Raw genomic sequence first — 15,396 nt, forward strand, 5'->3', positions numbered from 1 at the left:
ACCTTTTGACACTGTCCCCGGGCTGGGAAGTGTGATGGATGGATGGCAGGTGCCCTTTCTCATACCACTATAGTTTATTTAGGGCCGAGACCGATGTTCTGTTTTGATGTTTGTTTCACTATTCGCTGTAATTAAGATGAGATAATAGACAATGTGCTCACTTACAAATTATTTTTTCAAAAAAAGGTGGGTGATGGATCCACATTTGTTAAATCCATTTAGTGCCGTGCATGGTTTCCTGCAGTGTGAGTTTGATTGAATATCACCCAGTGTTGATATACAGTTGAAGTTTACATACACTTAGGTTGGAGTCATTAAAACTCATTTTTCAACAACTCCACAAATGTCTTGGTAATTTTCCCAACAATTGTTTGCAGACAGATTATTTCACTTCTAATTCACTGTATCACAATTCCAGTGGGTCAGAAGTTTACATACACTAAGTTGACTGTGCATTTAAACAGCTTGGAAAATTCCAGAAAATGATGTCATGGTTTTAGAAGCTTCTGATAGGCTAATTTACAATATTGGAGTCAATTGGAGATGTACCTGTGGATGTATTTCAAGGCCTACCTTCAAACTCAGTGCCTCTTTGCTTGACATCATCAGAAAATAAAAATAAATCAGTCAAGACCTCAGAAAAAAAAGGTAGACCTCCAAGTCTGGTTCATCCTTGGGAGCAATTTCCAAACGCCTGAAGGTACCACGTTCATCTGTACAAACAATAGTATGCAAGTATAAACAACAAGGGACCACGCAGCCGTCATACCGCTCAGGAAGGAGACACATTCTGTCTCTTTGGTGTGAAAAGTGCAAATCAATCCCAGAACAACAGCAAAGGACCCTGTGAAGATGCTGGAGGAAACAGGTACAAAAGTATCTATATCCACAGTAAAACGAGTCCTATAATCGACATAACCTGAAAGGCCGCTCAGCAAGGAAGAAGCCACTGCTCCAAAACCACCATAAAAAAGCCAGACTATGGATTGCAACCTCACATGGAGACTAAGATCGTACTTTGTGGAGAAATGTCATCTGGTCTGATGAAACGATGACCATCATTATGTTTGGAGGAAAAAGGGGGAGGCTTGCAAGCCGAAGAACACCATCCCAACCTTGAAGCACGGGGGTGGCAGCATCATGTTGTGGGGGTGATTTGCTGCAGGAGGGACTGGTGCACTTCACAAAATAGATGGCATCATGAGGCAGGAAGATGATGTGGATATATTGAAGCAACATCTCAAGACATCATTCAGGAAGTTAAAGCTTGGTCGCAAATGGGTCTTCCAAATGGATAATGACCCCAAGCATACTTGCGAAGTTGTGACAAAATGGCTTAAGGACAACAAAGTCAAGATATTGGAGTGGCCATCACAATGACCTGACCTCAATCCTATAGAACATGTGTGGGCAGAACTTAAAAAGTGTGTGTGAGGAAGGAGGCCTACAAACCTGACTCAGTTACACCAGCTCTGTCAGGAGGAATGGGCCAAAATTCACCCAACTTATTTTGGGAAGCTTGTGGAAGGCTACCCGAAACGTTTGACCCAAGTTAAACAATTTAAAGGCAATGCTACCAAATACTAATTGAGTGTATGTAAACTTCTGACCCACTGGGAATGTGATGAAAGAAATAAAAGCTGAAATAAATTATTCTCTCTGCTATTATTCTGACATTTCACATTCTTAAAATAAAGTGGTGATCCGAACTGACCTAAGACAGGGAATTTGTACTAGGATTAAATGTCAGGAATTGTGAAAAACTGAGTTTTAATGTATTTGGCGAAGGTGCATGTAAACTTGCGACTTCAACTGTAAGTGTGGAACTGTGTTTAGATACGCACTGCCCAGTATGACTGCAAATCAAATACAAATCAGTTCCATGGAGGCTGTGTGTGTGGAGGCTTTGTGGTAGATTTGATGAATTATTAAAGTTCCATTTCCTTTGTCGTTTCACACTAGGAGAGGTAATCTACCGTTGCTCTTCAGAGGGGAACAAATATAGATGTCAACTGTTGTTTTTCTCTTGGTTTATTTTACTGGGTTTGGTATCTGGTAATTGTACTGATCTCCACTGTGTGGAAAGTCAATTTTCCCCTGCCTCCTTCCAAAATAAAACCCTTGGATCTTCGTCCAATTAACATTTTCCACTACATGGGACTCACCATATATTTTTTTGTGCAGCTGAAAAACAGAGGCAATAGAAAGATAATATGTAGTAAAATAAATTAATCTTTGATGGAAAATGTGGACATGTTTAGGACATCTTTTGGCCAGCTTGAAGGAATGAACTACATAGTCATATTTTATTTATTTAAATCCTCCAACCAACCTGTACTCCAGTCACGATCCACAGTTCGGGACCATTCATCTCCATCCCATTGAGACAGTCCCGCTCTCAATATTCAAGCGTTGATAATTAACATTGATCTAGCATGCCATTGACTTGGCCTCAGCATGAACATATTGATGTCACCCCACAACCATAGCCATTAGTTCACTTCACAAAATAATAATGTCACGTCCCAGCAGGAATAGATTACTCTTCTATTAAGAGTCCTTGTCTAGGACGTAGGTGGTCTGCTAATCTATGATGACTACATTACAATGTAGCCTCACAGTCTTCTCCCCTACTTTAAGACTATTGTATTTCCTGGTCATTTAGTCTGTTTATTGAAAGTGGCTTCTAACGTGTAGTGCATTTAACCACCTGCTGAGCCTCAGAGTTTCACTGTAAACTGTCACATGTATAATAGCCTGGTACTCATTCATTCTCTGTGGGTCTGAAATCAAGTCAACCCTACAATAGCAAGGGTATAGAGGTAGAACATTAATGTGTCTGTATGTGTATAGTATTTACATAAAACATATTCAGACAATAATGGATAATTGAATGTGTTTTACCCAAATGTACAAAAGAGGTCCGTTTTCCCCTTCTCACCTGGACCAGCCTCCGCCGCTATGTTAGTTTATCATTACATTGTCATAATGTAGTTTATCATTGCTTAGTTTTGTATTTGAGATGGGGCTACCAGGCATGGTTCTCTACCCCTGCAGAAAGGAGGTTATGCTGTAAACCTGATGGACTGATACGCATATCTACAAGGAACTGTGCTACATTCCAGGACGTTTATGCCTTCCTTATTTTGTATGTTCAGCAATACGTGAGGATTTATGGAAAATCCATTTTTTGATAGGTATATTACACAGTATAGGATTGCGCTTTATATCAACACAAATGCTATGTTTTAGATGATCCACACAATTACCGAACATCAATAGCAAGCACTGAACAATTATAGGCTTATCAGTAACTCGCCGCCTTGCAGTCTAACACGTGCGTCTAAGAACAAACGGAAAGTTCAATATTCTGCTACTGGCATCTTGGTGAGTAAAATACAAGTTCAATCATAATGGGCCTTTTTGTTATTAAAAACAAAGCCTTCGTCACAATTCATTGTTTTGACCCAGACGGTCGTCGGAGTTGTGCTGTTGTTTTGTCTGATCGTCTGTCAGGTGCAGCAGTGTGAGGCAGTACGTTTCCCATCTATATTAATGCTTTTGCACGTCTAGGGAGAGTTGTTTGCAGCATGGGATTCTAGCTGCACTGTGTGGGTATGTTTGGTCCTGTCGGGGGATAGAGGTTGAAAACACTACTGTAGTCAAGCGGATTTAGAGTGAGAGAAGCACCGTGGAATGTGGAGTGAGATGGAGAGAAAGAGAGAGAGGGAGCACTAGCTTCTTGCTGGTATGTTATTAACCAAGGAGCAGGTCCTCTTTTGTGTGGGGTTAAGGCTCACGTGTTTGTGTGTCAGAGAGAGAGAGAGAACGAGAGCGAGAGAGAGAGAGAGGGATAGAGAGAGAGAGGGAGGATGGGATGCAGGAAGCGGATTGGCTCAGCTCTGTAGTAGGGTGTGGCTATAGGCTGTGAATGACTGTTCCAACCCATCTCACTGTCAGGATTTGGGGACAGTTATCAAGGAGTAGAAGGGGAGCGCTGAAATAGTGTGAGTGAATGCGAGAGACAGTAAGTGAGAGAGAGAGGGAGAGAGAGAGAGAGAGAGAGAGAGGTAGGGAGAGAGAAAGAGAGAGAGAGAGAGCTTTAGGCAGGCTGGACGGTTGCTATGACACTGCAGTCTTTTTTTTCCCTCCGAGGAATGTGTCTCTTCTTCTTCTGGCCATGACCCTGGCGGATACTTTCTTCTCGTTACCCACCCATAGAGAAAGAGGAGAGAACAAACTAACAGGCGCACAGAAGGGAGGGAGAAAAGAGGAGGAGAGGGAACCCTGCCCTAATACAACGCACTACTGGCTGGATTGTGGAAATTAAGGAAATGTGTCTACATCAGAACGGATAGACAGAAAGGGAGGGAGGCCGAGGTGAAGAAGGAGAGAGGCAGTGAGACAAGTAGCAGGTAGAGCTGCAAAACAGCAGCTGCGGGAAGGGGGGACCGAGGAAAAGCAGAGAGGGGGAGTTAGAGAGGAGGAAAAAGAACGAACAGGAAAACCAGAACGCTCACCTAATGGAAGCCAAAGATTGCTCTACTCATTTCAGTTACCTATCCTTTTCTAGTGCATCTTTCCCTTCACTCATCCCCACACATTCACCCCCAGTGTTGTCTCTTGGTCTGCACATCTTCTCTCTTTTGAACTTTTCTGCATGTGAGGGAAAATGAAGCCAAGACAATGGGCACTGGTGAACATTCAGAATAAATTCCAACTGGATGGAGTACTAGCGTGCGTTCTTAATGAAGAAGTGGTTCTGGTGTAAAAGAGACTGATTGGCTAAAACACTGTCGTCGTCAACAGTAGCTGTTTTCTCTGCCAGAGCGCACCTGCTCCGGAATTTCTAATGTTACCAGGTGTGACATATCACTCAGCCGACTGACCAGATTAGAGCAGTTTGGGTAGTGCCAAGCGCTCCTGCGATTATGTGCGTCCGATTGATCTAAGATTAGCTGGAATTGGAAAAACGAAAGCTTATTTTTCAAGTGATAGACAGCTGTACAGTAGTTGTGGGATTCAGGAAAGGAACATAATAACGAACAGGTGTTGTAGGATTAAGCAAAGGGAAGCCGGAATATACAGGTGTTGTAGGATTAAGCAACGTAAGAAATTTGAGGTGATGTGTTTTAATCTTAGCTGGTCTATCACTGCAGGGGCACAGTTGGATTTACATGCCTGATCGTGCTTCAGTTTCTGTGGTGAAAACACTGTAGGCTGGTTAGCTTAGAAACTATTGGGAGCAGTTGCTGTTCCACATTACTGTCACCACAATTTTGAACATTTGTCCCCATAGGACACGTTGTTTGGACTTTGTGTCTCTGTTCAGGTCTTAAGTGACTTTTTTTGTGTGGGCTCTCAAAGACCACTTGAAGCTCTTGAAGGAAGGGGTTGAATTAAAACTTCAGCTGTCGCTAGCGTCTCACCTCCAGTTCGTCCATGAGGCGCTCGAGCACGGACGAGACGCCGTACCGGCGCAGTCCCTCACTGGACAGCAAGCCCGAGACGCCGCCCTTCACCTCGGGCTTCCACAGCTACAGTGGCGAGTACGAGTATAAACGTCCGCCCTTTGCGTTTGGCTTCCACACGGCGCCTGGGCCACAGGCGGCTAAAGGTCGCTACAACACCTCACAGGGGAAGAAGTATGTGGTGTTTTACCTGGACCTCTCCTTCATCTTCCTCCTAGAGCTGCGGCGCTGCAGGATGGCTGAGGGCTGCATGAGGGGCCTGCGTTACGGCATGGTCTTCTTCAACCTCCTCTTCTGGGTGAGTCCAGCTTTTTGGTATTTGGAGTGTGTTTGTGGTGGGGGTGTTTTTCAATGTGGCAAGTCTTGGTGAGTCCAGTGTGTGTGTGTGTGTGTGTGTGTGTGTGTGTGTGTGTGCGTGTGCGTGTGTGTCTGTCTAACTGTCTGTCTGTCTGTCTAGGTGTTATATGAGTGATTGTGTGCGTGTGCTTCATTAAATTTAGTTTTTGTATGGGTATATTTCTGCCTGTTTGTTCAGAAAATGCATGCGGAAACCTGTTTGTATCGCAACTATTGAAATAGTCACTCTCTAATTCATTATCCCATCTATCCAACTCTTTTGCAAAAGTGGCTGCTGTGAACTCGGTCCGTCTACGACACGTTCCTATCTTTTTACACTTGGGGGCTCTTGACTGTCTGTGTCTGTTCGACCGTGTCAGTCTCACGACGATAACGTCCGTCCCCTCACTCCCTTTTGACGCCTGCACAGCTCTCAAATGTGACCATTATGCTTCAAATTCACAGCTCTTTCTCTTCTTTAGCATTCTCTCTCTACTCGCCCTTCATGACTTTCCTTTATCCTTTTCTCTGCATGCCCTGGGATTTTGGGTCTCTACAAGGGGCTGGTCCTATGGTCCCCTTTGACTAAAACTGGCAGAGCTCTTCAACTGGAAATTGTTGGCCTTTTGAAAGTCTGGAGCTAAATGACAGGGATGTTTGTTGTATCCTCTGTATATCCTCGCACCCCCCCCCACCCCACACCAACACACAGCTTAAAATGGGAAGTTCACCGGGAAAAAACATTAACACTTGCCTGGTCCTTTGTCAGTACCCAGACTGTTTTTAGGCCCATTGCTTGAGTATTTAGACGTAGGTAATAAGCTGATTCTACCCCTCCTTCCCCATAGAAATCCCATGCAACGTCAAAGTCCGTCATAAACTCCACCCAAACACACCGCTCTGGCCACTTTATTCATGTATTATGTTATTTTCGTATTGAAATCCAAGAAGTGGATTCATGCGACTCGGGACCTAGGTCGGCGTGGCTGAAGGATGTAAAGCAATCAATTTTCTATTCTCACTCCCTCACAGTATTTACTGCCCTCGTCAAATTTGGTTAGAGTAAAGGATGTCAGATTCGAGAACCAAGAGGAAATTGAAGACCTGCCTTATTTTCAGAATGGTACTGTAGTACCGTATCGGTTTAAGCTGGAGTATACTGAGGCTGAGTTGTTCCGTTTGCGGGCTGACCGAGAGAAAAGAGAGACAGGAGCGAGCAGATGTTGAGGAAACACAGGCTCTTCCCAGAACGCACGGCCACTGCTGGTGCAGTTGCTGGACATACCAACAGACCTTTTCCGATAATGGAGAAAATAGAACATCAGACTGACGATCCAGCTGAAAATGGCGTGTGTGTACGTAACTAAACCACTACGATTTCTTGTCCCTCATCAATCCGGGTGTGTTGGAGACTTTCTTTAGAATGCCCAGGATCACCTTGGAAACGCCATGCCACACTTCACGGTCCAAATGGGAAGCTCTCTGAAGCGTAAGTGTTTTGGCCAATATTACTCACAGGGTATATTTATATTGCTCTCTAAGATGAAAATAAATAGCTGTATTTTCGAGTGTCCTGCCTACACCCCATAATGTAACTGCCTACTGTAGTCCCCTTCAAGTTTGTCTGACAATGACGACATGCTGGCTTGGTAAACAGTGTCTACAACGAGTGGATGTGCGCCATAGAAAAATAATGTATGGGACACACGGACTTCAGAATCTGGGTCTACATAAACATGAATGTATATTACGAAACAGTGTAATAAGTATAAAGTCAATAGTGGTAGTAGAGGAGAACATGTTGCTTGCGTTTGCCAGTCTAGCTTTTATACCAATAACATCCTAACTAGCCTGTAAACTCACAAACAAAAGGAAGACAAACAGCCTCACACTTGACCACTAACACCCTTTGAGCAGTGAGTTGGCTATACATTCTTCAAGTATACAAGACCAAGAGAGCCATCAATAGCATTGTGGCAGGTAGCCTTTCGCTTAGAGTTTTGGGCCAGTAACCGAAAGGTTGCTGGTTCGAATCCCAGAGCCGAGAAGATGCAAAATCTGTCTGTGCCCATGAGTATTGCTCTTAATCTTAACTGCTCCTGTTAGTCGCTCTGGATTAGAACGTCTGCTAAATTACGTAAATGTAAATATATTGTGCAATCATCAATACGGCTAATTATCCCTCGGCCTGTAATATTTTATGTTTTATAGGCCTAGGCCCATTTATTTTCTGAAATTCACTGAAGAGGATGGTCCTCCCCTTCCTCCTCAGAGGCACCTCCACTGCTGCCTATCCATGTGGTGGGCCCACCATTTTGTTAAACAGGCTGATTGCATTGGCTTTTTTTGTCCAGATTCCTATGACTAATCAATTTGACTTTTTAAGCTATGATCGATCAACTTGTCAAACTTGAAACCACTGATGATGACAATGGGATGAAACTCCTGGACAACAGTTGTGATTGTCTATTCTATACTGGCCATTTTACTTTGATCTGTCCTGTTTTTAGGACATGTTGTTTGTTAACATGACAGCACAATTTTTTTATTTGATTGCGTGCCATTTAGATTAGGCTATTTGATCGGAGAAGCATGATGTTAAAAGTGTCCGTCTCATTACATTGTCAGACATTTTATCTCCAGCCTCTAAGCTACAGAAAAGGCCATATACTCTTTCTACCATATCCTATATCTGCTACATGATTTATCATAGATATTATTTTTGACGGAACGTTGGTGGAGAGCCGCAGCGATGCATCTCTCCAACAGCACCCTTGAGGGGAGTGCTGGAAATGGAGAAGTAAAATATTTTGCGCCCCCTGCCTTTGACCAAGTGGGCAGTGCTTATCACAAGTCAGCATCAGCGCTCACCCAAAAAGTCCATTGGCCACTGGTTGAGAGAAATTGTCATTGTTTTTAGGCAAAATTATGTGAGGTTGTATGTGTTGTTGGAGGTGCGTCTCGGTCAGTTTAGCTCAGAAAACGCTGCCCTCGTCAATCTGCAGCCATGTGCAGATTGACAGGATAGGCAGTAGGACAGGATAACATAACGCTAAGGATTGGGTAGAGAAGAGTGTCTGAACTGAAGACGTTCAACTTTAGAACCCGATTGGTCCAGCAGGCTGTCAAGTGGCGGGAAGATTAACAGGTCATATACAAAGACCCATACTTCAAAGTTGACACACCAAACCTACCTCCCAACATCGCCCCGGTTGAAAAACCAGCCAAGGAGGAGCTGGTGGTAAAAACCATTCAGCCTAACTTTAGCTAGTCTAATGATGGCAGTGTAATATTGTGGCACGCCATCAGTAACGTCATGCAATAATTGGAAAATTCCAGAAAATGATGTCATGGCTTTAGAAGCTTCTGAAAGGCTAATTGACATCATTTCGATACGCGTTCTGTCTCCTAGAGATGAACGTACTTTGGTGCGAAAAGTGCAAATCAATCCCAAAACAACAGCAAAGGACCTTGTGAAGATGCTGGAGGTCAGAAGTATCTATATCCACAGTAAAATTAGTCCCATATCGATATAACCTGAAGGGACGCTCAGCAAGGAAGAAGCCACTGCTCCAAAATCACCATAAAAAGCCAGACTATGGTTTGCAACTGCACATGGGGACAAATATCGTACTTTTTGGATAAATTTCTTCTGGTCTGATGATTCAAAATAGAACTGTTTGGCCGTTATGTTTTTTATGCATTTTCGTTAATTTCGGGAAATTCAACATTTTGATATAAAAAATACAGAAATCTAAATACTCAAACAATGGAACTAGAGACTGTCTGGGGTACTGACAAACAGCAAGGCAAGTGTTTTATAAAGGGCCCGTAAGTGTTTTGTGGTGAACTTCACCTTTAACGCCTGGCTGTTTGTTTATTACAACTGTCAACACTATAAACATACTTTCACAGACAAAAAGCATGCTCATTACCAGCAGACAGAAACTCAAACACACACGCACGCAACGCACACATGCTTTCTCTCGCTCTCTCTCATATAAACACACACTGCACCTAATACATTCTTATGAAACATATTTTCCTCATACACAGACAATAAAAAAGGTCACAGCCAAGGTTATTATAGTTTGGGGTTTTTGTGTTTGTTTTTATTTAAGTTTTATTTGAAATTCAGTTTAGTTTCAATTCGTCTTTTTCATCATTTCCATTTAGTTAAATTTTTATAAAAACAAATTTATATTTCAATTGTATATTATTTAGTGTCAGTTTTTGTGTTAGGGACAGAAAGTAACCTATGCCTGTGAGGCTTTTGGGATGGATTTTGGGACATCACTTCTTGCCACTGTGGGGAAGTAATAAATGAAGTGATGGGTCAGGTCATAGGTTAGGTTAAGATTTAAAGGTTTTATTTAAATTTTATTTAACCTGTTTACTGACTTGCCTTTCAGAGTCACTTTACTAGTTTCTATTTCGTTTTATAAAAACAAATGTATATTTCGAGTCATAAGTACAAAATCTTATTTACAATGACATCCTACTAGGGAACAGTGGGTTAACTGCCTTGTTCAGGGGCAGAACGACAGATTTAAACCTTGTCAGCTCGGTGATTCAATCCAGCAACCTTTCGGTTACTGGCCCGACGCTCTAACCACGAGGCTACCTGTCGCCCCAAAGGTAGACTCGTGTAATGTAATGTATGAAGTTAACAGTGGTAGTGGTTCAATTTCCGCAACATCCAGGAGCGTTGAAGCGTGACTAAACTTCTCTGCTGTTTTGGTCCCGTAGCTACCACGTTGTAGCAGAATGAAGCGCACCCCGTGCACATGTGCAGATACTCTGTGTGACTGTGGGCACAAACTGGTTGAGTCAATGTTGTTTTAGCGTCATTTGCCAATGTATTGTGATGTGGAATCTATGCTGTAAAATACATTGGATTTATAAAAAGTAATCAACGTAGATTTGAGGGTTACATGTATGTTAAATCTGTACCTTTGAAAAAATATCCGCTCTTCAATGTAATATCCACTATAAGAAAAAAAACTATAGGCAGGGCAGCACCTCCTACTGGAGAGTTGAACTATCTACAGCAGTGGTCACCAACCGGTCGATCACGACTGGTCAATCTCCAAGGCTTTCCTAGTTGATCACCAAACATTTCTGTAAAACAAACAACGATAAAGTCTTGCATTCCAATTTTTAATATACGTTTCGCGCTGTTCGTGGTAGGTGCACTTGATTCAACAGCCCTAGCACCGGGAAGGCAAAGTGTTCCCAATTTGAACCATTTCATGTGTCTGAAAGTAGAACTGCCTACCCGGCAGACCCAGAGAGCAAATCAAGTGTACCTATAGGCCTACCGCTGGCCAATCAGATAGCTCGTGTCTGCACAGTTTTCTTTAGCCATAGACTGCAAAAAGAAGCCTCAAACGCTCAGCGAAGTTGATACTGTAGGATTTCGAAACTTTTAAAACCATGACTAGAGAGTAAAAAGCGTCTCTTTTATGTGTAAGTTCATGTTTAAGTTGTTATCCAGCACTGTCAACACTTTGTTCAACGTTTTTATAAGCCATAAAATGCGCATTCTCCCTACTTCGACACGCTACAACCAGCACATCAGTGGCAGTGCATGAGAATAGCATAGTGTTAGCACAACTTTATGACCTTTGATCACATGAGTTTTGTTCATGCAGTCGACATGAGGTGCAAGTCGGACAATTGTCTTACCCACCCCCCCAAAACTAAACTGAACTTATGGTGATTTTCATTTATTTTTCGTTACGTTTGGAGTCAAAGATAGTTTTTCAAACAGGATTGTTAATTATTTTATTTCAGTGTACTAAATTGTTTTTTCATTATTAGTTTTAGTTTACTATTGTAAAAATATTTTAAGATAATTCACAACACAGAGGACTAGAGGTCAAATGGGAATTAACGATCAATGGAAATAGTTGTTTTTAAGTTCTACATCTGTTTTAGAATCGGTGTAGGAGTTTCAGTCCTGGACTCATAGCTACATGTGGCAAGTTTTCATTGGTTCGAATGGTCTATACATTGACCTTGACGCAGGATACTTGTTATTTGGCCATTGGCCCAATTTTACTGCAAGGAATTCTAATTGGTCAACCACAGACTAGGGTTGGGGGTTATAAATTGCATAATGTCGATTTGTTCTGTGGAGAATCACTGAGGACAGGGACGAATGAAAATCTACTTCCCAGCATAACATCAATGATTTGTTCTCTTTGAATAAACCTATATTTCTCTGTGTTATTGAAGAATAACATCAACTGATAACACTTGGTACCATGACCCGGATGAATTGGTCGTGACCAACAACAAGGAACAACTCATCAGCTGTGTGTTGGCCCTGGGTGAAAGAACTCTTAATCTCCTGATTGATATATATATAGAGGTTAAATAAATATATAAGATATATATTATACAACTTTTGAAGTTAATGTAATGCCATTTTTAAGTGAGAACCACTCTGGAGAAGGGCAGAACGGCTGATACGGATGTGAATATAAAAGAGATTTTGAATTCACTGTCTAGTGATATAAAGAACCTTTTCAAAGTAGAAGAGAGTAGGCACGAGATAATAAATTGATATTCTGTCATTGTTGACAAAGATGGAATATGTCTGAAATTCAAAACGCTTGGGGAAAAATACAGAGAATGTCTTAACTCATTGACATTGCAGAGAGATATAGAGAGTTTGAGGGTTCTTGGTGAACAGATAAAAACCTTAAAAGGAGAAATTCAACTATTGTAGGAGGAGACACGGATGAAAAAGTAAGACTTGACCCCCACCTGTGGGCTCTCTGTTCCCTCCATCTATTCCTCGCACTGAATTGCGCAAGGCAGATCAGGTTTCAAGCATCTGGTCAGCACTACCTGGCTTTGAGTCAACAGATTCTGACAGCGGTGACGAAACAATGTCTTAGGCCAACCAGAACACAGGCTGTAAAAAGGTACTTAAAGACAAACCTCCAGTGATATGTTTCACACACAAATCAGCATCTCCAAAACAGTTGGATGAATGGTCAAAGACTGAAGCATCCACGAGACGTGGGTATGAAGACGTGGGACCATTTGAAGCGATATAAGAAACTCTACAATCGATATCCTTATGATGGGTTACAGTTATTAGCCTTTGTTTTGAGCAACCGTGAACATGGCGTACTTGAAGAAAAGGTTTATAGAGCAGAGGTGGTTAGACACAGTGGGTTACCTGACATGGAAGATGGAGATGCACTCAATTCCTCCAGAAATGGGGCAGTCACCCATCAGTTGATGCAATCCATACACAATGATTTGCGGAAAACACATTGTTTCCACAACTACTGACTGGGAGAGACAAAACTATGGCAACTTCATTTACAGGCGGTCACGACTGGACAGGGACATAAATCAACATGATAAACGAGCTGTCATCAGAGTTGTGCAGGTTCCACGTGAAACCGACATTATTCGTTCAGCAGAAGAGAAACCCGGTGTATGTCATTATTGCGGGATTTCTGGTCACTGGCAACGAGATTGTCGGGAAAGGAAACCTGTCCTTATGAGGAATGGCTAGGAGAAGCAGAGTCCATCTAAGGGGAAAATTAGAAACAGAACAACAGCCCCAACGACACAATGCTAATGCAGAAATATAAGAAGCTCTTTCCGGCTCAGCAGCAGAGTTTGCTGGATGCCATGGAGGTAAACTTACATCCTATCTCAGATGGTGTACATATGAAATCGGATGGAATATATGTGAACATGATGGTTAACAACTTGTTTTGTTTGTTGTTGTAGATATGAGTGCCCATATCTTATGCTAAACATATATGTCCTCAGTACACAGGCAAGAAGATGAGAGCTACAGGGGGGGGGGGGATATGAAACAGACCAAACCATTATACATTTCTATTGGTCCAATGAAGAATAATGCAGGGGTGTGGATAGGTTCCTTTGAACAACCTATTTTAGGCCTTAATATTATAATGCAACTTGACTCTCCACTGAACATCTCTGAAGGAAAGGTGATGTGGCAAATTAGACAACTGCAGGGCTCTACAGTTCAGAACCATCCTATTTGGACTGCGAAGAAAAACGAGTGTGGAACATTGGATATGGAACCAGTGTGCTTGACAGGTGTTGTCCCACCTTGCACAAAACAATATCCCGTTAGCAAGGAAGCTATGGGCGCTACTAAAGTAGTGATTAAAGATCTATGGGACAGGGTTATAGTTGAAAAGACACATCCTGCCTCTAATAGCCCAGTATGGCCAGTGAAAAAAAATAAACTATAGGAATACAAATGGAGCCATCTCCTAGCTCACTCCACTGTTGGCTGACACCTCAACCATTGTTTTCATCATTATCACCTGCTCACTCTGGGTTCTCAGTTATTGGTATGGCTAATGGGTCCGTCCATGGCTTGCCTTTTCTGTGGCTGGCCAACAGTATCAGTGGACTAGGACTCCTATGGGCCTTAATAATAGTCTGTTGATTTACCATCAGGCATTGCGGAGACATCTCCAAGATCTCCCTCAGATGTCATACAATATGTTGATGATATATTGTTGGCATCAGAAGATGAGGAAACCCTTGCATGCCAAAGGCCATAAAGCTGTCCCTAAGAAGGCCCAACTCATGCAATCACAGGTTATCTACCTTGGTCAACTGGTCTCACAGGGAAAGAGAGAGATGACACAAAGTCGTACGGCTGCCATACAAGCTGCCAAGGAGCCCACTACTATTGAAGAACTTCTCTCCTTCATGGGATTGTGCAACTATAACAGATGCTGGGTGGACACCTTCGCCGAAATTGCACAACCCCTTAACGACCTCCTCAAGGGAGACGCTGTAGCCTTCACGGAAGAACAGCAAAATGTGTTTGGCAAGTTTAAACTAGCTCTGTCATCAGTGCCGGTTGTGGGCATTCCGGACTCAGGCCAACCGGTCACCCTCTTTGTTCCTGAAAAAGATGGCCACATGACCTCAGTGCTGACACAAGACCACGGTGATTGTCAGAATCCTGTAGGCTACTATTCGAAGAAGCTGGATGTTGTGTGTTTGGGAAGGGGTTTCAGAGCTATGCAGGCTACTTACGTCACTGTGTCGATGGTGGCGTCGCTTGTTCTCGACCACAGTCTTACTATCAAGTGTCCACAATCTGTTCATACTCTTTTGACAATGAATCGAGCTGCACAGGTCACAGCTGCTCGTTGGAACAAACGGTCAATTGTGTTGGAGGCTCCTAACATCATCATCCAACGTGGCAACCCATGTAATCCAGCTCCTCTGATGCTTCCTCCAGATGCCACATTACGTTGAACACGACTGTTGGGAGTCGGTTTTGGATCAGCTCTCTGACGGGTTCATTAAGAGTCACCTGTTGGAAAACCCTGAGTTGATCTTATACACAGACTGTTCAAGCATTGTGGAGGTGGGTGTGAAGAAACTAGGCTGGGCAACGGACAATGGGATAGTGACAGGCACATTAGCTGCAGGAACGTCAACACAGGAACTGGTGGCTTTGACAGAAGCACGCAAACAGGCGGAAGGAAAAACGGCTAATATCTACACAGACTCAAAGTCTGTGTCATGCTTTCGGGAGTTACCCATGATGGTAAAACAA

General features: G+C 42.7%; 1 protein-coding gene across 4 annotated transcripts in view; it reads left to right on the forward strand.

The window, feature by feature from the left end:
* Positions 1-15,396, forward strand: part of tspan4a (tetraspanin 4a) — a 99,944-nt gene that overhangs the window by 20,236 nt on the left and 64,312 nt on the right. Inside the window, exon 2 of one of the 4 annotated variants that reach the window (XM_035734614.2) lies at positions 5,690-5,769. In XM_035734614.2, the coding sequence (XP_035590507.1) occupies positions 5,707-5,769 (63 nt within the window). In that variant the 5' untranslated portion in view covers positions 5,690-5,706. Of the gene's footprint in view, positions 1-4,016; positions 5,770-15,396 lie in introns of those variants that run through there. The other 3 variants (XM_035734604.2, XM_035734596.2, XM_035734586.2) reach the window with 3 other exon arrangements.

This window comes from Oncorhynchus keta, chromosome 2 (assembly GCF_023373465.1).
Source record: "Oncorhynchus keta strain PuntledgeMale-10-30-2019 chromosome 2, Oket_V2, whole genome shotgun sequence".
Lineage (NCBI taxonomy): Eukaryota > Metazoa > Chordata > Actinopteri > Salmoniformes > Salmonidae > Oncorhynchus > Oncorhynchus keta.